General features: G+C 43.5%; 3 protein-coding genes across 3 annotated transcripts in view; 2 read left to right on the top strand and 1 right to left on the bottom strand.

The window, feature by feature from the left end:
* The window catches only part of LOC147454601 (UDP-N-acetylglucosamine diphosphorylase 2-like), a 69052-nt gene that overhangs the window by 7387 nt on the left and 36458 nt on the right, over nucleotides 1–25207 (bottom strand). The window contains exons 11-15 of the mRNA XM_086516497.1: nucleotides 23982–24125; nucleotides 23245–23312; nucleotides 14251–14365; nucleotides 14011–14167; nucleotides 12985–13085 (exon numbers count right to left, since the gene is read on the bottom strand). Coding sequence (XP_086372623.1) covers nucleotides 12985–13085; nucleotides 14011–14167; nucleotides 14251–14365; nucleotides 23245–23312; nucleotides 23982–24125 — 585 coding nt within the window. The remainder of the gene's footprint in view (nucleotides 1–12984; nucleotides 13086–14010; nucleotides 14168–14250; nucleotides 14366–23244; nucleotides 23313–23981; nucleotides 24126–25207) is intronic.
* LOC147454603 (uncharacterized) lies at nucleotides 5789–8001 on the top strand. The gene has a single exon (XM_086516496.1). It carries the CDS (start codon nucleotides 5802–5804, stop codon nucleotides 7371–7373), a length of 1572 nt encoding a protein of 523 aa, XP_086372622.1. The 5' UTR covers nucleotides 5789–5801; the 3' UTR covers nucleotides 7374–8001.
* On the top strand, nucleotides 7465–8476 carry LOC147454602 (uncharacterized). Its single transcript, XM_086517059.1, has 3 exons — nucleotides 7465–7767; nucleotides 7846–8007; nucleotides 8105–8476. Exons 1-3 carry the CDS (start codon nucleotides 7465–7467, stop codon nucleotides 8474–8476), a joined length of 837 nt encoding a protein of 278 aa, XP_086373185.1.

The following is a 25207-nucleotide window of genomic DNA, read 5'->3' as shown; positions in this document are numbered from 1 at the left end:
TGGGGCTTTTGTTCTTGCATGCTTCTAAAGGCTGTGCATTAGCCGTATGTATGCTCTGTGAGGCTAAAAACAACTAAAATTGTTGTTTTTAAGCACAAATTCGCTCGCTGAAATTTCCAGCGCATAAATTTCAGAAATTGTTTTTTTGTGCCCAAATCGACCTATTTTGCCCCAAATTGCTCCTGTGACCATTTGGAGCTGTAGTGCATACCTCTGTGAGGCTATACTCCGATTTTTGTGCATTTTGCCCAAAAATTCAGCGGATTAGCCCTCTTATTCGTGCAACTATGGCCTCATCTTCTTCGGATGTGAAGAATCTCTTCGAGATTAGGAGGTTCGATGGAACAGGCTTCAACCTTTGGAAAGACACGATCCAGATAAGTGCGTGACGAGCTTCCTGTTCGGAATTTCGTCTCTCGGAATGCATTGATTGTGGGATATTCCCAACAAGGGCAGGGCCAGGAAGCTCTGGGCTGTTTTCAACGGATGCGAAACGAAGGCATTTCTCTAGATATAATCACATAATCTGACGGCGTGGAGTGAAACCATACTCAGCCTGCTACCTGATGGAGTCCTGCAAAAAGATGGTCCTTAATACAGTGCACCAGCATCTTAGCCAATATCTTGTAAACCACCGGCATCGAAGTAATAGAGCGCCAGTGAGAGGATTGCTCACAAAGCGCTTGCTTAGGCAACAATTTAAGCAAACCTTCTTTCCAAGAAAGAGGCAAATCTTGTTTCTCCCATGCTGCATTTATCATGAAAAGCAACGGTTGTTCAAGAACCTCCCAGGAGGAGAGGAAAAATTCCACAGAAAGCCCATCCCAACCGAGAGACCGCCAATGGCCCAACGCAAGCAACGCACTACGCAATTCGAATTAGTGAACGGTTCCTCAAGGCAATGTGCATCTTGCGGGGATATGATCGGATGAACAAAAGAAAGCATCAATTGACGCGCATAACAAACAGCCAAAGATGCCTGAGAAGGAGCAGCAAACACCTGTTGATAATGCAAAACCATGACATCAGCAAGTTCCTGCTTCTTCACACAACTTCGACATCTCAGAGTTGGACAAAGGCCGCAAATCAACCAATACTTGTAAGCATTGACAAGCTTGCTTTGCATCCTTGACATTCCCCCGAGTGCTTTGCATATAATGCTTGCAATAGTCATAAATAACACTTTGCACCCCCATAACAAAGCGATACCAAGTAGCATCAAGACCAAGATGCATGTGAGCAAGCACAGGGGGAATAATATCAGAAATCATGTCACGAAAAACCTCATGAGTGAGATAAGCATTGTTAACATACAACAGACATTTCCTAGGGATATTTTGCAAATTAAGCAAATACCGTCGATCCAACCGCGCTCGATAAGAAGAGTGAGCAACATGCTGAAAAGTAAATCCAAAGACATTTGGATGCAAATACCGCCATAAATCAATCATCCGAGTAGAAGCAAAGAGATTATCCCATTCTTGTCTTTCCACAAGCAGCATATGTGAATTACTTGTGGTACTATCATCCATACTAGGGGTATTATTAAAATCACCGCAGAGGAATGCATTGGAAGTCCATGAGCGAGAAGAGATGTCTCGCCATAAGGCACCCCTTTGCCCAGATGCTATATGCGCATAAATGCCTCCAAATTCATATACCTGACCATTCAACAGGCATTGAACCACCACCATCAAGCGGCCCTGCGGATCATTGTATAGCAGAGTAGGTTGAAGCTCATGCCGAACCAGCATCAATAAACCTAAATAATCTTGAAAACCAGCATACGCAATCCAATAACCAACAAAATAAGAACACTGACCAGCAAAGTCATGCTGATTGTGTTCTTGCAAAACAACTATGTTTACCTTACATGTGTGTACATAGTGCCAGGTCAATCGCCATTTATCAAGGTTACATATGTTGAGCGCGTGGCGGTGTGTGCAAGTGAAAGAGCACGCGAGGAACTGCAGTGTGTGCAGAGGGGTGGCGAAAGCCAGCAGGAGAGGAAGCGCTAGCAGAACGAAGAGAGAGAGAGAGAGGGCTCACGTTTTTGGGGAAAACTCAATAAGTGAGTTTTGGGTTTTCCCACTTTTATTATAAGTGACCTTTAAAAAATGTGTCCAGGTTCATATTGAACCTGGACAAAGTATAAAAATGTACAAAAAGGGGTTGTTTATGCCTTTAACCCAACAACCTCCCACTTAAAGGCATAAATGACGCCTTTAAGTTAACCAACTCCCACCAACAGTATGCAATGCTCATGTTGAGCCTTAGCAAGACTCTTGGTGAGAACATCTGCAGGGTTATCCTGTGTGTGAATCTTAGTCAAGGTGACTAGACCATCCTCCAATATCTGTCGTATGAAGTGGTATCGCACATCAATGTGCTTTGGCCAAATAGACAGCACTTTGGCTATCACATCCCAAGACAGGAGTACTAGCAGGCATACCAAGCTCTTTGACAAGTCTGCCCAACCATATGGCCTCTTTAGAAGCCTCAGTGGCTGAAATATATTCAGCCTCAGTAGTACTCAATGCCACAATTTTCTGCAGTCGTGAACACCAAGAGACTGCACCACCAGCAATGGCAAATACATATCCACTGGTAGATTTCCTGGTATCCATGTCACCTGCCATGTCTGCATCACAATATCCCTGCAACTTTAAGTCACTTTTGCCATAACAAATACACTTTGATTGTGTACCTTTCAAATATCTCAGAATGCATTTGACAGCTTCCCAATGTGCTTTGCCGGGATTGGACATGTATCTACTAACAACTCCCACCGCATGGGCAATGTCAGGACGAGTGGCAACCATAGCATACATAAGAGAACCACAAGTTGATGCATAAGGGATTCCCTTCATAGCATTCACTGCCTCGTCATCCTTTACTAAGTTTTGTGTGTGGAGGTAAAGGTACTCCAAGTGACTTAGCTTCAGCCATGTTAAACCTATCAAGTACTTTAGCAATGTACTTTTCTTGAGATAAGAAGAGCAATTTCAGCTTTCTATCTCTCTTGATTCTCATGCCCAAGATGTGCTAAGCATCACCTAAATCCTTCATTGCAAAAGCTGAATTCAACTGACGTTTAAAAGCATCAATGGTAGACTTATGCTTCCCAGCAATCAACATATCATCTACATATAGCACAAGGATTATAGGACTTCCATCATTATCCTTCTTTGTATACAAACAATGGTCTGAATGGCTGCGTTTAAAGCCTTGAGACAGCATAAAAGTATCAAACTTTTTGTACCACTGACGTGATGACTGCCTCAAACCATACAGTGCCCTTCTTAGTTTGCATACAAGTTCCTTTCTATCAGGAACTACAAAACCCTCAGGTTGCTTCATATAGATATCTTCATCAATGTCACCATGAAGAAAAGCTGTTTTTACATCCATTTGATTCAATTCCAAATCAAGCACCGCAATGAGAGCAAAAAGGACACGTAAAGTTGTAAGCTTTACAACGGGAGAAAAGATTTCTTGAAAATCAATTCATTCTTTCTGTGCATATCCTTTTGCAACCAATCTTGCCTTGGACTTAGGTTTTTCATCCACAATCTTAATCTTGGATACCCATTTGTTAGGAAGAGCCTTTCTCTCTTTAGGCAATGGCACAAGATCCCAAGTATCATTTGCATACAAGGATTTCATTTCCTCTTGCATTGCAAGCTCCCACTTACTGCTTGACTCACATGTCTTTGCCTCTTTATGCGTAAGAGGCTCTCCCTCATCTGTCAACATAACATGATGCAAAGAGGGCTCAAAGCGCAGTATCAACCTTCTGACACGAGTAGACCTGCGTACCCAATGATCTACATTCTCAGGCACACGTTCTACATCAAGAGGCAACTCATTTTCAGCATGCTCATGCTGCTGAAAATCATTTTCATCCATGACAGGTGGCTGTCCATCCTCATTTGGAGCATCTAAATCATGTCCTACCTCTTCTGGCTCAAGGTTAACCAGCTGATTATCAATTTCAACTTGCGGTAATGCATCCTGAGGCTCTTTTTCAACATCAATAGGTGGCAAGAGAGGCTGAAATTTGACCGATTTCTTGTCAATTTCAGAAGATGTGGCATTTTTCAGCAATTTAGCCTCATTGAACACTACATCTCGGCTGCGTACCACCCTCTTAAACTGAGGCAACCATATCCTGTAGCCCATTTCACCCTCTTCCCCATAACCTAGAAAGAGTCCTTGGATGGACTTGGCATCTAGCTTTGTCCTCAAGTCATTACGAACATGGACAAAAGCCTCGCAGCCAAACACTCTCAAATGATCATAAGAGGCAGGTTTGCCAGACCAAACCTCCTCTGGAATGTCATTTTTTAGCGTACTGTTAGGAGAGCGATTGCATACATGAACTGCAGTTTTCAAAGCCTCTCCCCAAAACCCATGAGGGAGATTATCCGTGGACAACATGCAACACACTCTCTCACATAAAGTACGGTTATACCTCTCAGCCACACCATTAGAAGATGGATTATAAGGGGCTATCAACTCCCTTTTAATCCCATATTCTTCGCAATAACATTGAAATTCAGCAGACGTGTACTCCCCCCCATTGTCAGATCTCGGACATTTAAGCTTACTACCCTTTTGCGTGGTCACAAAAGCATGAAACCTCTTAAATGCATTAAATGTCTCACTCTTATTCTTTAACAAATATGCCCAGCCTTTCCTAGTGCAATCATCAATGAATGTAACAAAGTATGATGCACCACCAAAAGACTTAACAGGCATTGAACATACATCGGAGTGAATTAAATCAAGAGCATTAGCTTTGCGCGAGACACCAGAATAATAAGAAGACTTCTTTTGTTTACCATACAAACAGTCATTACAAAAATCTAACTTGGTGCCCTTTACATCAACCCTCTTCAAAGAGGAGAGCACATCAAGTCCCTTCTGGCTCATATGGCCAAGTCTTTTGTGCCACAACTCCAAATGAGAAGCTACTTCGGCCACTGCGAGAAACTTGCCAGGCAAAGCTTTGCCATGTAAATAGTACAATGTACCACTCTTGCATCCCTTGACAATGAGCATTGATCCCTTAAGCAACTTCCATGAACCCCCAACAAAAATGGTTGTATAACCCTGTACATCCATCTGGCCAACAGACAATAGACTCTTCTTGATGCCTGGTACATACCTTACATCTTTAAGCATAAACTCTTGGCCATTGTTTAATGCCAAGCGCACAGTGCCTATTCCTTCAATGTCACAAGCATGGTTATCCCCAAGGTAAACCTTGCCATACTTGCCTGCATGATAAGAAGCAAAACACTCCACAGATAGAGTCACATGAAATGAGGCACCCAAGTCTACTATCCAAGACTGTGTAAGGCCATCATTTGCACTTAGCAATGCATCAATGACATCTCTACGTGAGATAAGCATGTCTTCTGCATTTGCTACAACAAAATCTGAGGGGCATGAAGCTGCAACCAAGATCTCCTCACTGTCGGATAACTCTGTGATAACCACACTAGAGAATACATTGACAGTCTCCCAAGGTAGTACCGTACGTACGTACCGATGACATCCGCACGGTACGTCCGTACAGTACGGATCCGTACCGTACGGATTGCATCCGTACGGTGCAGTATTTTTTAAAAAAAAATTTGGCCAACGCGTGTGGCGTCCGTTGCAGCGATAGGGTAGCGTTTTATTTTTTCAGTAAAGCTCTTTACAGAGAGTGTGAGCTTCTGTAAAAGTTGCAAAGCAGGTGCAGAGCAAGTGCAGAGCAGGTCTGTGAGCGCCTTTCTTGCAAAGGAAACACCATGCCTCGCGAAGCCAACCCCCTCTGGAACATTCACACTAATGTCATTGAGATTGTGAAGACTCCAGGGCAATCCGGATCAGGTACACGACGTTGGCAATGCAAGTATTGTGGGATGCAGAAGACCAGTACGGTCACTCGTGTCGTCAGACACTTGACGGCAATAGGATATACAGCCAATTGTGGAGCATGCAAGAAGGTGCCGCCTGCTGTAAAAGATCAACTGATTGCAGAAAAATTTCCAGCAATGGCAGGAGTAAACAAAGGTAGGGGAAAACAATCTACACAAGATGCTCTTCATGATGCCCTTCTCGGAGACCTTGGGGAGACGGACACTCAAGATCAAACGGTGGGAAGTAGTGAACCTAGTGCACAGGCTCAGTCTAACAGGAAGAGGGCTCGTGTCATGCAAGATGTTGAGGAAGTGTTTTCTGAGGATGTTAATGATACGGAGGATGTCACAGGGCCTAGGCAGACCACCTTGCCCTCGCGTGTGCATACTCAATCTTGGATCAAGGAGCGACAAAAGGTGGCGGAGATGGAGATTGCTCGCACTCTTATTGAGTGCAACATCTCCTTCAATGTATTGAGGACTGACCAATGGAAAAGGATGGTGAAGGCTATTGCTCAGGTTGGTCCCACAGATACATGGACTGGCTTAGAGTACAAGAAAATGTGCACGACAATGCTTGATGAGCAAAAGGCTTTGATTGACAGGGCTTTGGTTCCAATGAAGGCAGTATGGAAACAATTTGGGTGCACAATCATTTCAGATGGTTGGAGTGACATACGTCGACGACACATCATCAACATTCTTGTGTTATCTTGCCTTGGCACATATTTTTTGCGAGCCGTGGATGCAGGGAAGGCAAGGGAACATATCACAGGTCAGTTCATTTACACGCACATTCGGCAGGCCATTAGAGACGTTGGCGCAGAGAATGTGGTACAGGTTGTCACTGATAATGCATCAAATTGCAAAGCAATGGGTGACTTGATTTCAGCAGAGTTTCCATCCATAGTTTGGACCCCCTGTGCTGCACATTGCCTTGATTTACTCATGGAGGGGATAGGGAAACTCCCTTGGGTGCTGCCTATTGTGTCTGATGCAACAAAGATCACCACTTTCTTCCGCAAGAAGCACCAAGCACTTGCCATCTTTAGGAGCCACAGCCAGTTGGATATGGTACGGCCTTCAAAAACTAGGTTTTCCTATATGTATTTGGTGCTCCATAGGCTCTTCAAGCTAAGGGATTCCCTGATGCAAACAGTGGTGGATCCCAAATGGAGAGACATGCACAATTCCCAGCAGGAGAACACTAAGTACATCCAGAGGCGTGTTCTTGATGAGAGCTTTTGGACAGAGGTGCAATCTCTCACAGTGGCTTTGCAGCCTGTTCACGTGTTGCTGCGTGTCACGGATATGGAGGGGTCCACACTAGGGCTGGTTTACCATCTATTCTTGCAGATGAAAAGCCACATTAGAGAGTGTCCTTCTTTGTTTGTCTCAGCAGCGGTATGTTTCCTTGATTGCATCATTGACAATTGTTGGCAATTGTTTTTTTTTAGATAGCTCGGACCTGCTACACTGAGATGCTTCTTTTTTGATGGATGTGTGCAGACGAGATGACATACTGGCTATTGTGGAGAGTCGGTGGACGTTCATGAGCCGTCCTATACATGGAATGGCTGCATGTCTCCATCCTCTCTACAAAAAGCCAGAACTATTCCATGATAGAGATTTGCTTGCACTACGCGATTCATACATCTCGTTGAGGTATGACGAGGACACACAACTGGAGATTGATGCTGAGATGACGAGCTTCATCAACAGCTTAGGTCCTTCCTTTGTGCGGCCTGTGGCACTGAGACAAGAGGCCACCAAGTTTCCTTTGACTTGGTGGCAGAGCTATGGGAGACAGGGTCTTCCCAAGCTTACGGATCTTGCATTACGCCTACTTTCGCAGGTAAATACGAAACCTAAACCATTGCCACTTTTGCAGGTAAATACTAAACCCTAAATCATTGTAATTTCCCAATTGAAGGATTGCTCTGCGGGTGCTTGTGAGCGCAACTGGAGTGCCTACTCATTGATCCACACCAAAATACGCAATAGGCTAAGCACTGCGCAACTAGAGAGGTTGGTTTACTGTAGAGCCAACATGAAGCTTGTGCGAGCCTACCATGCTTTGGGGACACCAAAGCAGGTAATATTAAATATGTGGTTTTGTTAACTCGTCGATTTTACTTATGATGATATGATCGAACTCTTTGTAACGTACGTTCGGTTTTTTCTATGAGCAGGTAGATCCCACGCAGGTTAAGATGGTGCCTGATTCCACTATAGAGAACATTGAGCAGCAGACGAGAGATGAGCAGGAGGAGATTCTTCGACTACGTCATAGAGAGTTGGAGAGTGTGGATCGACGAGTGACCAGATCGCGAGCACGGGCATACAACATTCCACTCCAAGAGCGAGCTCCAGATCCAGATATTGCACGACGTGAGAGCATTCGCAAAGGAAAGCTTCCTGTCCGCAAAGTACAAGTACGTGCAAATGAGGCGGTTCGTCTCATTCACGCCACAGAGGAGGAGGATCTTGAGGATGTTGCAGAGCAGCCACAGGTGTCTATGGTTGTGGAGCCAGAGTACGACGACGAGGGCAATGTCTTGTAACATGGAGACATTCTCTCCTCTGCAGAGAGCTCATCTTCATCCGATGATGAGTTCTAAGCTAGTTGTCTTGGGAGACAGAGACTTGAGTCTCTTGACTGAGGACTCCATTGGGTTTTTTCTAGTATTATTCATGCTATGTATTAGTTTTAACTTTTGGCATTTGCACCTTGCTAGTTTATGAGCTTTTGTAGTTGGCATCAGACATTGGTCATGATTGCTATGTCATTCTCATTGGTCATGATTGATATGCCATTTTCATGCCGGGATGATTGTAGTGTTGAGTTTTGTATTTGCAGTATTTTAATCATCATTAGTCAATCTTTGGATCTTCACCCTTGTATGATCATTGATGTACATTGTCTCTTACCTTACAATGCTATGTTGCTTTTGAGATTATGGTATCGAGTCTGTCATACTATTACTGAAATCGGGTATTGTGTCCCATGTTCGTATATGGACCATGGTAGGTCACTTGATTGATGTTTAATGCAGGTAGGCCTTTTCATTTAGCCATATAGATTGATAGTTTATATATTTGTGGGCTTCTTTTGTGAAATTTCAAATGTTTTTCCTAATTTTTAAGGGTTTTTTACCAATAGTGCGTATTTTTACGTACCTTAAACCTCAATCCATACAGGACTGCGTACCTTACGTACCGAAAGGAGGTACCTGCTGATTTTTCCCCTTTCTTATCCTCTTTCTTCTTCTTCTCCTGTGATTCCTTCTTTCTTTCTTGCTCTTTCTTGAAATACCTACAATCTGGCTTCTTATGGCCTTTTTTGCCACACTGGTAACAAGTCACATCCTTATCCCTAGACTTGCTTTTGCTCCTATTTTGAATCTTGGTACCTGTATTTTGCTTCTGACTTCTGCCTCTCGCATTGTAAGTAGAACTGCCACCTTCCCCACCACTAGACTTGCATCTAATTTCCTCATTTAAGATGGAGCCTCGCACTCCATCATATGTGAGGTTGGGGCTATTACTCAAAGAAACCACAAGCGTTTCCCAAGAGTCTGGCAAAGTCATCAACAAAAATATGGCTTTCAACTTGTCATCAAAAGGTTGAAGCCCAGTATCCTGTAGCTGACTCATAACACTGGTGAAAGCACTTAAGTGCTCAGAAGCCGACTTAGCTTCGTCAAGCATCATGTTCACCAGTTTGCGCATCAAATGCACTTGATTCATAGGGGTGGCATTCTCATAAGTGGCCTTCAACTTATGCCAAATTGCATGTGCACTGTCCAAGCCCTTTATGTCCACCAAAATGTCATCAGTCACAGCCATTTTGATGTAGGCCTTTGCCCTCTTGTTGAGCTTGGCCCAATCCTCATCCGGCATATCCTCAGGCTTTACAGCCAAAAGGGCGTCCTCACAATCCTTGAGGAACAAAATCCCCTGCATCCTGTCCTGCCATAGGTCAAAACCTGTATCGTCAAATCGCTTGATTTCCATCAAGCTCTTGGCATTAGACGACGAGGAAGTAGAGGCCATTTGCACGGATAAAAATGCAGCAGAAAGTGTCTACACAAAATCTGAAAATTTTCAGTGATCACAATGTACCGCACGTTGCATACAATGTGCTGAAAATTTCAGCAATTAACAAGTATCCCTAATGCGTACTTGCATAAACCCACAAAAGGTGTACATAAACCTCAATTTGTGTACATAAAAACAGTCCAATGCTGAATTTTTTGCAAATTTACTGTTTTGGCGCATCAATTTGCATCAAATGCACCTGTTTTGAGTGGGAAAAGCAAGGGGCATTCACGGGAATCGATTTAGAACACCTGCGTTTTGCTGTTTTAACCTGTAATTTTCTGGTTTTTACCTGTTTTGACCTAATTTCAGCCTGTTTTAGGCTGTTTTGGGAACCCTAATCACCCTAGGTGACACCGGAAGCAAGGGGCTTCGCGATGAAAGCGGAAATTTGACGCAAGAGAAGCCTTTTGCCTGCCGTCTAGCCACCTGCACAAAGCTTCTGAAACCCTAATCTGGCTCTGATACCAGTTGTTGAGCGCGCGGCGGTGTGTGCAAGTGAAAGAGCATGCGAGGAAGTGCAGTGTGTGTACAGAGAGGGGTGGTGAAAAGCCACCAGGAGAGGAAGCGATAGCAAAACGAAGAGGGAGAGAGAGAGGGCTCACGTTTTTGGGGAAAACTCAATAAGTGAGTTTTGGGTTTTTCCACTTTTATTATAAGTGACCTTTAAAACATGTGTCCAGGTTCACTTGGACAAAGTATAAAAATGTACAAAAAGGGGTTATTTAGGCCTTTAACCCAACAACATAACCCACGCACGTTGTATGAAATGCATTTAATACGACTACGCATCAGGAATCATATATACAGCGGCAAGAAATACAAGGATCAAGTCGAGGTGTCCATAAGGACATCTACCTCCGCCACATCCATACCAAAACCCATCTGCTGAGTCAAAGCACGAAACTTGTCCACAGAATCTACATGAGAGGTGGAAGTCTCACCCAAAAGTACATCCTTATAAGAGTGCATCGCTTTTTCCCAAGCATCAATCAACGTGCAATTGTCATTGCAGGGAAGTTGCTTAAACGATACATTCTTATTGGTGTTAACCAGAGGAATATAATTACCGGAGGATGGTGGCGTGCGAATTTTCAGTGTCTTTTTAGGCACCACCCATGATCCAACATCACTTAACACACGACATTTGTGACGAATAAGACTTTGATAGTCCTTCATGAGTGCCCACGGCCGAACATGAGCCATCTGCGTGCCAAAAAAGAGGGGAGACATTTCCAACAAAAGGTTTCTAGCTTCAATATCTGCCAATAAAACTTCGTAGAAACCACGAGCACCAAAATAAACGCCTCGGATAGCCTGGCGTTTGAGAAGGAAGTCAACCCATTGTCCGACATCCTGCGCAATGGGCATTTTGCCCGGGAAAAACAAGATGACCGCATTCATGGCATATTGTGCTACCGGATCGATAAGGTCTTGCACTGGAATACGCACCTCGAGGGCGGGTGCCTGACCATTCCAAGCTTTCCGGGCCTCTTCGAAGTCTTCATTCAGACAGCTTTTGATTTCAGAGGCAATCTCCGAAACATTGTCCATGGCTTTATGACGCTTGAAAACACATGGGAACTCTGACATACAGCAGCCAGACCATGGCCGAAGAAAAAACCAGACGGAATTTTCGCTACAAAGGACTTCTTCTTTTTTTATTTATAGCTATTTACAGAGACCTCAGAAGTAAATACATCTCCCACAGAGAGCGTACATCTGCAAAATAACACTTCTTGGAAAACCGTACTCGAAAAGAATCAAAAACTGTGAAGAACACCTGTCACTGCTCCACAAGACTTTGTACAAAAAAACACTGCACCTTGAATGCTAGCAGAGCACCTTCAAAAAAAACAAGTTACTGTAACTTCTACTGATGATTGACCCGAGACAGTCGCTAATCAGTGAGCTGACAGAGTCTCTTGCACGCTGTCTGCACCCAAACTCGCACAGTAAAACCAGAGGAGGCAGCACCTACAACAATCTGTTCTGCAGGTTGATAGGCGCAGGTCGCGAGTTGATGCAGAAGAAGGAACACTCACAGCACAGGCACTGACACTCAACAAACGCACACAGAAGTGCCTACAGCAATTTCTGAGCACGCTACACAACCCACCAGATGGCGCAGGTGCAGCTCATCACCAAGGAGCAGAGCTCGTCACTATACAGCCAAACAGCAGATGAGAAGACGCTGTTAGGGTTCGTGTCGGCAGGAAACCCACAGCACAGGCCTGTTCGTGCTGCAGAAAACCCTAGACGCAGAGGGCTGCGGGCGCACAGAAAACCTTCTTCAAAACACACACACACAACACACACTCACACCCGCGCACACACACACCACGTGCTGCAGATGACTCGCGCGCAGGGCTTTCTCCCTCTCGAAATGAGCACGTGTGCGCGCGCGTGCACACACACACAACCCCCCACAGGCAAACGCACACCCCCCTGTTGAAGAAGCATTGGTTGAGGCAAGAGACTGAAAATGATTAACAGTAAATTGGGTATGTAAGGTGGCGTACAGTTAGTCCAGTCCTATATTAGTACAGTACTATTCACACTGATGAGCATTGTTCTTTATGATGCTATGTACGATGGGAAAAAAAGCACACATAAGTTGACATTACACTCAAGACTTGAGACACCCAACATCTAGACAATCAATTTTCATTTTCAACCGAAACTGGAGCAATACATGCAAGAGATAGCACACTTGCAAACTCGGACATACAAGCCCACGCGCACATACACACATACACACGAAGGGCAGATGTACCAAGATAACTTGGAATGCAATCAAGAGAAGACAGTCTTGAAATAAAACAAAATAATGCACATGCCAGGTATTAAAAGTGATAAAGATCCGCTAGCAAAAAATAAATGTATTCAGACACTGAACCTGAAATTGAATCAGTCCAAGGTAGCTAACACCTTTTTTCACGTGGAAATCAAGTGTGCTTAATAATAGTACCTAAGAAGCACGTATTTCACATGGAGCATGGAAAGTGCGATTGCGGCACACATCCGCAAGATTTTCTCCTGCATAAGAGCGTAGAGGTGACACCTCTATACCTGTAAAACAACACAGAGGCATAATGATGTACAATAGTGAGATCTCAAATTGTTAAATTTTGAGCTTGACTGAAAGCTACATGGAGGACATACTGTTTACTTGTTACATCAAGTATATGATAAATACAGTATGCTTTCAAATTGTTGTTTAAACCCATTGGAGATTAAGCTGCACCGAAATTTTTACTCCAAAAAAGAGAAGAAACAAGCTAGGAAATATTCTCAAGCCAATGAATACCCAAGCAAATCCTTCAGCGGAGGATAAGTATCAAGTTTACAATTCGTATAATAAACATTATATGCTGAGCCTAAATAAGCAATAGACCATTCTTTATACTGTATTAAGAATAAAGCTATGACAGCTTTACTTACCCAAAACCTTGTCGTGCTCACAATTACTGTTAGCCACATGCCAAAACTCAATAAGCTTCGTTCTGTTAAATGAAGTCTTATGCTGCCCACAAGGCTTTGTCTTGATGATTAATGAAGCATACCTAAGCAGAGATGTCTACCCTCCAGTCATATTCCCATTTGACCAGGCCACGGGAAGCTGTTAAAGCAAAACCAAGAGCCAACAGCATGGGCCTAATGAGCTTGGGAACTCACCAACAATCATTCTCGTCATCACCACATTTAATGGGTTCTAGAGCAATGCAATTAACAATTAATGTAGTCTACAAGCAACAACCCCACCCCAATATCTCCATCCCTCGGAAAAGGAGTCGCTCTAATGCATCAGGTGTGTCACAGTGGTCCGCCATGAAGTAGTCATGGCCCCGTTAGACCTTTCTCCTTAAGCTTCTTCGAGATCCAATAATTGGAACAATGAGAAACAAGGCATTCTTATTCTGATCATTACCCTATTTGCTTCATTATATCAGCAAGACTATACATTATTAGATGCAAGACTTTCTTCCATGAGTACCTGTTAAATGAAGAGGTATTGAGTGTGTGACAAAGCCTCCAGCAGCTACCACCCAACGGGTATGAAGGTTCAGTAAAAGAAGTCGAGCAGTGTCAGGAGTATCTGATGTGGCTCCACTAGCATTCTTTACAGGTGCAAACTCTTCTTCTCGAAGAACCTGATATATCCAAGAACAAACGATGAAGAATGAAATCACAAATATTAATGCACACCAAATAGGTATAAGAGCACCACACTAACCTCAAAAAGGGCTAAAGAAGAAGAGTAAGGAAACACATCAAAAACAAATTGTTCCAATTTAATTCCATCGACTGTCCCCTCAATTGACGATATCTTTTTCTCTGCAATATGATACCTGCAAAAATTTCATAGCAGGATATCACACAACCTGATTCTGGCCAACAACATGCAGCACAGAGTGGCATCAGACTTTGTCATGTGAGGAGAGATATGAAGATGCGTTTATAAAAAATTCCAGAGAACCCAATGCATCTTGACCTCACCAAATAAAGTATAATGTTAGTGTGTGTGTGTGTGTGTGTGTGTGTGTGTGTGTGTGTGTGTGTGTGTGTGTGTGTGTGTGTGTGTGTGTGTGTGTGTGTGTGTGTGTGTGTGTGCGCGCACACGCGCCTACAGCCGAACACTTTCATGCTCTTCTCATTGTGCATGATCTTTGTGGTGGGTTTTCCTCGTCTTGAGGTTTCCCACCTGTAAATTAATCAGAAAGGATTTACAAAACAAAAAATGTGTGTGTGTGTGTGTGTGTGTGAGAAGTTCGACTGCCTCTGCGTGTTCCTCTTTTGCAGGGGTGGGCAATCAGCTGTTCCTGGCAATTTGCATGAGTATGTGGGCGAGGGTGTCACAAGACGGGCACCACGTGCCAATAGGAAAGAGCAGACTGAACAGACTTTTAGCATTTCAATAACAACTAAACTGAGAGAGAGAGAGAGAGAGAGAGAGAGAGAGAGAGAGAGAGAGAGAGAGAGAGAGACGACACGCGACACGGAGTGGCGGAATTCCACCCCAGAGAGTATTGGCCCCAAACCTTGGCGCCCCTTTTGATATTTCTTTATATTGCATCAACACAGTACAAGCCGGTACTCCAGACTCTACACCTTCTCCAGGAAGCATGCCAAAGAATGAGTCCTTAACACATATTTAAAGGCCCTTGGCCTATGAAAAGCAGTTTACATGAAAAGCCTTCAAACTTAAAAGCTTATGGTCCCAAAGCAATGCCAAAAAGCTACCAGCGTAAATCACGGAATTCCGTACAACTGCCATGTCAGCAATCAGCGCAAAACACGGAAATCTGTACAGTCTGCCACGTCATTAGCCAGTGCAATTTTCGGAGCGTCTGTATTGCTGCCACGTCATCAGCCAGCGTAATTCTTTGTGTGGGTCCTGCTTTATTTTAATGTCTTTTATGTCACTGGGGCCCCATCGGACTGGGTCCACATAAGTTGCAACGTAGGACTTCTTCTTCTGTTACTTGTTCTTCTTAGGGTTTAGGCCCCTCAGCCGGCATCTGCAAGTTGGCTCCATTCTTTAGGGCTTTGACACATCAGCAGTTTGTGACATCTCCCCTTCTTGAAAGAGAGTAATCGCTCGCGATTATAGCATATCTACAAAACAACTCAAGTTAGCTCAAAAAAAAAATCCGAGGGTCATTCTGAGAGACAATCAATTTGCTCTTTTTGTTAAGGAGTTAGCTTCTCCTTTCGACTCTTTTGATCGAGGAGTTGGCTTCTCCTTTCGTCCAGATCGGAACTCTTGATATTCCGGCGTAGTAAAATTAGCCATCACACCCAGACCGCACTGATCTTCCACGGGTGTCTTGATGCACTAAATTACTAAAATTAGAGCGGAGGACCCTGCGGGGAGTTGTACTTCGCTCAAAAATTAATATAAAAGAAATACCGAAAGGGGCGTCAGTCTTTGGGGCCAATCTCTCTAGGCACGGAACTATGTCGGGCCGTGTCGACCAAATTGAACTATGATTTTAAAGTTGTGAAGTATTTTAAGTGAATCTCTCTCGTGTCGAGACAGAATTTAGACTTGGGGTGCCCAAGCCTGTTACAGTGGTATCGAAGCATCTGGAGTCTGGACGCAGAGTCTGAGAGCAGAAGACCTGCGGGAGTTGTACTTCACTCAAAGATTAATATAAAAGAAATATTGAAAGTGACGCCAGTCTTTGGGGCCAATCTCTCTGGGCACGGAACTACGCCGGGCCGTGTCGACCAAATTGAACTATGATTTTAAAGTTGTGAAGTATTTTAAGTGAATCTCTCTCGTGTCGCGACAGAATTTAGACTTGGGGTGCCCAAGTCTGTTACAGAGGGTGTGTGTGTCTTGCACCTCTATGGTGGTGGGTGGGTGTGTGTGTGTGTGAGTTTGAGAGCAGCCATGCGCACTCGTCTCAGTCCCCCAAAGGACGCCTCGTTTTTGTCTTGCATTTTTGGTTGAAGTGGGAGAGTTCGGCTCAGCCAGCCCTCTCCGTCAGTTTATTATTTGATACAAGTCCGGGGTGCAGTGTGGTCTGCTACAATACAGTGATTTTTGTATTGACTAGGGGGTGTACAGTTTAATGTAAGTCAGGTGTGGCTTCATGTACATAGCTTTGTGGTCCCTATACAGAGTTGCAGGTTTCTAAATCTCCGTAGGTTTGAAGAGTGTAAGTGTCTTTAGGAGAGTGCTATTGTCGGTTGATGCTCCTGCCATGGAAGTGCGCATTCCGATGCAGGAGCTCATGGACCCCGTTGCTCAATATGCCGTAAATGCGGTGATTCTCTTCTTCTCGGGCAAAATGCCTATTGCTCAAGATGTAGGCCAATGGGTTGATTTCCTGCTCAAGCGGCAAGCAGTCCTGGGGTTTACTTCGACGCGAGAGGATTTTATAAAGTCTTGTTAGCAGACATGGATGGTAGGGATGCTTTGCTTGAAATGTCTCCTTTCTTCTTCAATACGCAAATGACTCATGTATTGCCCTAGGCTCTCACCAAGGACTATCAGAACCTTATTCATCATGGTCGACTTTCCTCGCACTTGGCGTTCGCTTTCTTCCCTTGTTGGCCGCCTAGTTGGGCAAAGTCATTTTCCCTCCTAAGCTGGATGCAAACACAAATCGCTTTTGTATTGTGGAACACGGACATCCCTATTGCAGCAAGCATTTTGGTTGATTCTCCGGATGCAATGGCTGGAAAGCGTCCTTTCAGACTCAAATGGGGTAAATTCACAAATTCTTGATTCCGTTGTGGCAAATTTGGTCATATGCAGTCCGACTGTCCAAAACCAAATCTACAACCACCTTCTTCAGCTGCCTACCCCTCAGCCTCCCTCACCTCAAAAATCTTTTTCTGAGGTACCAACCACAGGTGCTTCAACTTCCTCCCCAACACATAGGGCGAATAAAGACGAAGGAAAACAAGTACAATTGTCTGCACTTCCTGCTTCTCCAAATGTTAAAGACAAAGGGAAAGAACAAGTTTCAACTTCTCAGGCTTGGATAGTCCCCAAGAAAACCGTTAAAGCCCGTATTTCGGCATCTTCTAGTAACTATGTGCCCCCTTCGAAGAATGTTACTCAGAAAAAACTCCCTTGTAATGAAAACACTTCTTTGTCTGAGGCCTAGGACAAGGTTGTTCGTTCCTACAAGAAAGTGGTTACGGGCGAAGCTTGTTCAGTGCAAGGTGCTCTTGTTTTCAGTCCTCCTGGTCTAGGTTTTGACTCATCTCCTCATGTGCCTGCTGCTCGGGAAGATGTGTCGATGGGCACTGGTACTTGAGTCCCTCTTTCTTCCTGTTTCCTCGCCCACTGTATATACCATAAAGTATGCATAGTTCTTTGAATTGCATCTCCTATGATGTGCGTGGGTTATGAATCACGACAAGTGGCGGCTTATCTGGCACTATGTACATACATGTAAAGCAGACATAGTGGTTCTTCAAGAACATAATCAACATCAATTTGCATGACAGACTTCTTACTTTGCAGGCTATTTAATAGCCTATGCAGGATCATCTCGCTATTCTGGAGTGCTTGTTCGACATGAGCTCTACCTGACTTTGGTCTTCAATGACCCAGGTGGAGACGGATGGTCATTCAATGTATTGTTAATGGGGAAGTCTTTGAATTTGGTGGGTTATATGCATACACAGCTTCTGCTAATGGGGCGCGGTTGTGGAGTGTTGTTTCCTCATATTATTGGTGTTCTAATGCATTTCTCTGTGGAGATTTTCATAAGGCACCAAACTTTGCGGATAATATTATTGGTGTAACAAACTTGGACACCCCAAGTCAAGATTCTACCGGACACAACAGAGATTCACTTCAAAACAGTTCACAAAGACAACACGGTCCGACGTAGTTCCGTGCCCAGGGGTATTGGCCCCAAAGACTGGCGCCCCTTTCGGTATTTCTTTTTATATTAATCTGTGTGCAAAGTACAAGGGAGTCTCTCGGATCTCACACTCAGACTCTGCGTCCAGATGCCCTGAGTTATGAGACCCAAGAGAGCTATTTATTGTTACAAGGGATGTCCAAAAGCAGAGCCCCAAAAATCTCAAAATCAAATGCTTTTGAAACTTTAGAAGTTTCTCAAAAATTAAAGAATAGGACCCAAAAGCTTCTCAGCTAATTTCTAGAAATCCGTACGGCTCTCAGCGTAAAAAGTGGAACGTCCGTATTGCTATCCGTACGGCTTGCCACATCAGCATGTCAACGCGTTTTCCGACGAGATTTCCGTTGGCTGCCACGTCAGCCTGTCGACACATTTCACAGGTCCGTACACTGCTACCAAATGTCCGGGGGCCTGCCACATCATCAGTTTGTGACATACCCCCGTCTTGAATGAATTGTAATCGAGGGCGATTACGCCTGCAAAATAGACAGAGGCCATAAACTGCCTTAGTAGACACTGACTGTTAGTACCAACGGACTAGACACAACACATCTAGCACTTGTACAAATGGACACTCACATCACCGGACATCACATGACAAATCACATACAAATTCATTCCAAATCTCAGACCATGATTAATCGGCAACGTATTTAGTAATCGCATCTAGATCCAGTCGGGACCTCACAGATGCCAAATTAACTAATCCTTATTACAATCATGTCTATAGAGAATTACGAGACCGAAATGCTGCAATCATTTCGACTTTCAGTTCCTGCACTCAAACAAGTCAACTAAAAAAATCAATCATTTTCATTTTCGGGAATTCCAGTTCATAAAGTCATACAACAAAATATTGTCAACCCATCAATATCCCTGAAACCCAAAGGGACATCAGTGACTCTATTCAAAATCGGGGTAATCCATTGACAAAGGAGCGGAGTGACTCCCCTCTTGTCCAAACCCGCTGCACTAGATTCACCCATGCTAAAATCGGGGCTCTATCGGAGGAGACTATGCTAAACCGAATGCTTCAAGGTAAAGTTCCGAATCTGAGGAGTTTCTGCTAGGTCCTCCTACTCCATCCATTTCGCATCCAATGCATGATAGTTCTTGAATTTAACCAAGAACCGCCTAATCACTTTACCTTTGATCTTTCTATCCTTGTGTGCCATTATCTGTTATGGAACGAGTTTTCCTCCACTTTGGGTTGCTCCCCATCATCGGGCACATCGCCTTTAAAAGGCTTCAATAGACTCACAAGGAATGCATTGTGAATCATCCAAGTATCAGGCAGCTTCAATCTAAAGGAGACATCATTTATCTTTTCTTTTATCTGGAAAGGGCCATAGTATCTCATGCTAAGCTTTGAGAAAAGCCGTTCCTTTCCCTTTTTCTTTCTTAGGCGTGCCTTCTCAAAACGTAAGAGCACCCAATAGTCTTCCTTTAATTTCAAATCAAGACAGTGTCGATCTGCTGCCTTCTTGTGTCTTTCTTGAGATTTCGCTAAAGCCTCCCGGACCTTGGCAAAAGCAGTGTCCAAGTCCCTTGTGTATTGGTCGGCTTCAAAAATCTTATCTTTTGTGCTAAGGAAGGGTAGAACCTTCGGAGCACCTTCAATGATCTCAAATGGCGCCTTCCCCGTCGAAGAGTGGATCGTGTTATTGTAGGCAAATTCCACCGAGGGTAAAAAAAATTCCCATTGAGTCTTCTAATCAGAAATGTAAGACTTGAATAAATCCAGTACGACTAAATTTGCAATCTCAGATTGCCCATCTGTTTGAGGGTGGAATGATGACGAGAACTGCAACCGTGTGCCAATGTTCTTCCAAATAGCCTTCCAAAACAAACTCGTGAATCGGGGATGTATGTCAGAGACAATTGTCTCAAGCATGCAATGTAATCTAAAAATCTGTGCAATGAACAGTCTCGCTAAATGATCCGACTTGATTGTTTTCTTCACTGTAATGAAGTGAGCTTGCTTGCTAAATCTGTCGATGACAATCCAAATGCCATCATGCCCACTCCGTGTCTTCGGAAGATCAAAAATGAAATCCATAGCAATACTTTCCCAAGGGCGGGTGAGAATGGGTAAAGGCTGTAACAATCCCTGTGCTTTAAGCCTGTCAAACCTGACCTTTTGGCATACGAGGCAACTGCGTACAAAGTCGTCCACATCCTTCTTGAGTCTCGGCCAAAAGAAGTAGCGCTCCATACCTTTCAAGGTGGTGTCAATGCCGCGGTGACCCGTAAAAGGTGGACAATGGCATTCAGTTAGAACCTTTTCCCTCAACGGTTGTGTAACGCCACAACATCGTTTTCTTCATGAAGTAGCCATCTCGTATGGAATATCCCGCACTACCTCCCCATTCTGTATTCGAGTGAATACATCCAAAAAATATGGATTTGTGGTGTTGATCAACCATGTCCTCGAAGCTTCTATATTGAATCGCGGAAATAGCCAAGACTAACAGCTTCCGAGAAAAAGCATCTGCCACCAAGTTCTTCTGTCCCTGAACATGGACAATCTGGAAGTGAAACTGTGACAGGATGTTAGCCTACCGCATCTGCTTTTCCGAAAGCTGCTTCTGTGAGACAAGAAGTAGCGTAAACTTTGATGATCAGTGAAGACCGTAAAATCGGCTTTGAGTACGTAATGTCGCCACTGAGTAAGAGCATGGATAATCGCCAAAAGCTCTTTCTCATAAATCTGTGCCGTCAATTCCGGCCTTGAAAACAATCGGCTCTCATAGGCAATGACATGGCCTTCTTGCATTAAGACCGCACCCAGACTACGACCACAAGCATCACAATACACTTCGAATGACTTTTGCAAATCCGGCAAAGTCAATACTGGTCCCGTTGTCAATTTCTCTTTCAGTGTCTAAAAGACCTCTGTGGGTCCCCACGAGAAAGGGACTCCTTTCTATGCCAGAATGTGCAAAGGGGAAGCTACCTCTGCAAACTTTCAAATGAACCGCCGGTAGTAAGAATATAAGCCCAAGAAGCTTCTAACTTCATGAACATTTTTCAAATCGGGCCAATTACATATAGTGTCAATCTTGGCCGGGTCCATCTGTACTCCTGCTGCTTAGACGATGTGTCCCAAAAAGTGTATCTCCGGCAAGAAAAATTCACTCTTATTGACATTGATAACTAACTTGTGATCTCGCAATGCCTGAAAGATTTGACGCACATGGTGTCTATGCTCTATCCTTGGAGAAGACTATAATGTCATCAAAGAAAGTGCCGACAGACAATCTGTACTCTCTGAAAATCCTATCCATCATTCGGTTGAAAGTCGTTGGAGCATTTATAAGGCCAAAAGGCATCACCAAGAATTCATATAAACCGAAGCTCGTCCGAAAGGCTGTCTTGTAGACATCTCCCAGTCCGATTCTAATATAATGATATCCTCTAAAACAAGAGGATCCTTGGAATCGAAAATCCGTTCTTGATGGTGATTTTATTGAGAGCTCTGTAATCAATGCAGATTCTCCAAGATCCATCTTTCTTTAAACCGCAACACCGGAGAGCCAATGGGGTGAAGTACTCGGCTGGATAAGACCCTTTTCCAAAAGGTCTTTCACTTGGTTCATAATCTCTTCATTTTGGGCTCGACTCACGGTAAGGTAGCCGGTTCGGTGGTGTGCTTCCAGGTATTAGATCAATAGTATGATCCTCAGGACGAGCTGGTGGCAACTCACCTGGCAGGCTCTCAGAAAAGCAATCGGCATAAGTGTGGAGAAAATATTGGCGTTCTTTATCAAGTTCAAACATATTTGTCCTATGTTCATCATTCAACTCTTTCAAAAAGATCGAGTAAACAATTAGACTGGATTTCATTAATTTCGGAACGGCCAAAGCCGATACAATAGGGACAGACTCGCCCTTCAATTTCACATCAAGTACAATTTTTCGGCCCTTTTCATTTGTCAATGTCACTTTCTTCACTCGATAATCAACCACGGCGTTGTTCTTATAGACTCATGGTAGTCATTCAAAAGGCATTTAACCATCGGAACACTAAGACATCCCCCAACGTCGTTGGTGCCCAATAGTGGACACTACGTGTGGAACAGGATATCAATGTATGCTCTCACGTGTGCATGCATGCAAGTAGGCATCAATACAAAGGTCCATGTTTCGAATTTCTTCATGGATCTAGTGATGCAGGGTAACTCATCCGTAATGAAGGCTAGCACTAAGAAAGAGGAGATAAAGGTAGTCGATAGGGCAATGGGCATACACACCACTGAGCTAAAAAGATTTAGAACAATCTCAACTGGTCGTAATAACTTGGATGAAATATACATGTTTGCTACACGACTAAAACATATCTCTTGATAAATCCAATAGATAAATCCAAAAAAAGCTCAGTTTCACTTTTGAAGGAAAGTGCAAGACTCATCACAGTCATCCCCAAGGCACCATAACCATCAGCTTCATCATGCATACTATTCACTAAATACTGCAACATCCCCACTACATGGACACCAACCAATGGTGGGTAGAACTGGGAATTAATATATGCTCCCGTGCACAAGCGTGCACACATGAGCATAACCAGCGTCAAGAGGAGAAACATTCTTGCTAAACATGGGGCTAATAGTTTCTTATTTGCTGATCCTGCTTCGCATTTTCCTATCCCTACCACTCGCTTATATACATCTCCCATATTTTCTAAAGGCATAGTTCACTCATAATCACATCATTAAACAAGGTTTAGACGATCAAATTCTTGCTAGCTGAATAATGATTTACAAAAGATATACAACTAGGGGAGTAAAATTCCAATGATATAAGAACAAGATGGAGAAAGGAGAAAGATTACCGACATGCTGTCCCTTTCAAGGTCCTCTGTGATGTCGTTTAGAAATTCCAGCGAAAACAGATGCAGACAAACCTAGCAACACAATTAATAAAAATTAATAACAAAAATTTAAAATGGAGTCCTAATTATATTACACTTCAGATCAGACAAAACCAGGTGTTCAGACAAAACAACCTCCAGCTTTGCACATGGTGCTGGTACTCATACATGAAACTAGACATCAAGGACAACTGAGGCAAGATTTCCAACTCTTTTTATACCTTAACCTTTCAGCAATTGCCTAGGAAAATTGCCCTTGCACAACTGCATGCAAAGTACAAAGATCGTGCAAGCTTAAGTACTTAATTACTGACATTCTGCAATACTGATTTTACAGGTGTTTTTATCTGAACATGCTTTTGAAAATACACACGCTTGGCAAGACCTGCGTCTATAAACCAATCAAAACATAATCTAGGACGATGGTGCACATGAGAATCGCTAACTTCCAAATACAAACAACACTAGACGCCATACACTATGCCTCAAATTTGTTGAGAATCAACACAAGCTCACAGGTCATAAAAGACCAACATAGATAGCCACTGAAAGACCCATTGGCTATCCAGGGGTACCTTTCTGCTTTCTCAAGCAACCCAATAGTCCACCATGCCTACTATCTTAAACTTTTTCATACATCCTTCAAGTCTCACAACAATTTTCATTACTGCAACAGCAGCCAAAAAAAAACGTACAACATACATTGCTCCAATTGAAGCGAAGCCGCCCTGTTTCTTGATTGATTGCATGTGAAAGGGAATGGTCAAGCTCACTGTATTCCACCACTGCAAGAGGGCCACCCTTTCCACGACGAGCAAAAACACCCACCCTTTCTTGTGGAAATGCCTAGAAACAGAGAACAAAAAATGCATTCATCAATGAAGACCAGAAAATAAAAAATATTAGTTGTATCTTTTCTGGCAAAATAAAAACTATCAAAATTTGTGCTTGCCTATGAGACAAATCAAGTATACATGTGTCTTCCATCTATCGGAAAAGACACAACAATCCAAACAAAATAAAGAGGAAACCTTGGTGTATGATGGGACCGGGGGGGGGGAGGGTTGTTAATGGAATGGAGCTCTAGTACTAGGGATGTGTGCATGTCTATATGCTCAGGGTAGTACAACCATGCAGATGCATCAAGCTAGCTAGCTCCATCCTGTGCTAAAAGGGGGGTGTAGAATGTGGTACATGGGAGGATCGGAAGCAAGGGCTGCTCGGATGAACGCAGCTGGGTGAGCCATCATCAGGGCTCGTCTCTCCTCAGCAACTCAACGCTCTCGGGTCTAGATCTCCTTGATCTGTCTGTGGTGGAGTCGTGGGGCCCGGCATCTGGTAACATGCGTAGAGACACGAAACTTCTTAGAGGAAAGAAGAACTGAGATAGGTTCTTTGGTACTTGAGGTTCTTGGTACTTCCCTTGAGTTCACAAAACCAAAGCACATCCAAACCTTTGATACTAATGTCAGGTGCAATGGAAGGGGTAGGGACACAAAACCAAAAAAAATGAGATATGTTCTTTGTACTTGGGGTTCTTGGTACTTCCCTTGAGTTCGCGAAGCCAAAGTACGTCAAGATCTTTGATACCAATGTCAGGTGCAGCAGAAGGGTTTCAAGATTTATCTCGAATATAGTACTTTGCATATACACAAGGCTCTTTTACTTCATTGAAGAGAACTAAACACAATGAAAGAGAGGCAGACACAAAGAGTGTTGCTAAATTGGCTTTATCTAACAGAAAAATAATTCTAAATGGAATTATTGGATTTATAAGTGAGAGGGTTTTCTCGCTTGGAACAACAGGAAAAATAATTCTAAATGAATTATTGGAATTTTAAGTGACAGGGTTTTTCTCACTGGAGACATCCGAGTACAAAGTATTCCTAGTGCGTCATTCAAAGTAATGACAGGAGCACTGTGAACGG

This window comes from Adiantum capillus-veneris, chromosome 7 (genome assembly GCF_014529385.1).
Source record: "Adiantum capillus-veneris isolate H3 chromosome 7, ASM1452938v2, whole genome shotgun sequence".
Taxonomy (NCBI): Eukaryota; Viridiplantae; Streptophyta; class Polypodiopsida; order Polypodiales; family Pteridaceae; genus Adiantum; species Adiantum capillus-veneris.
This window is presented reverse-complemented; position numbering and strand designations above follow the sequence as displayed.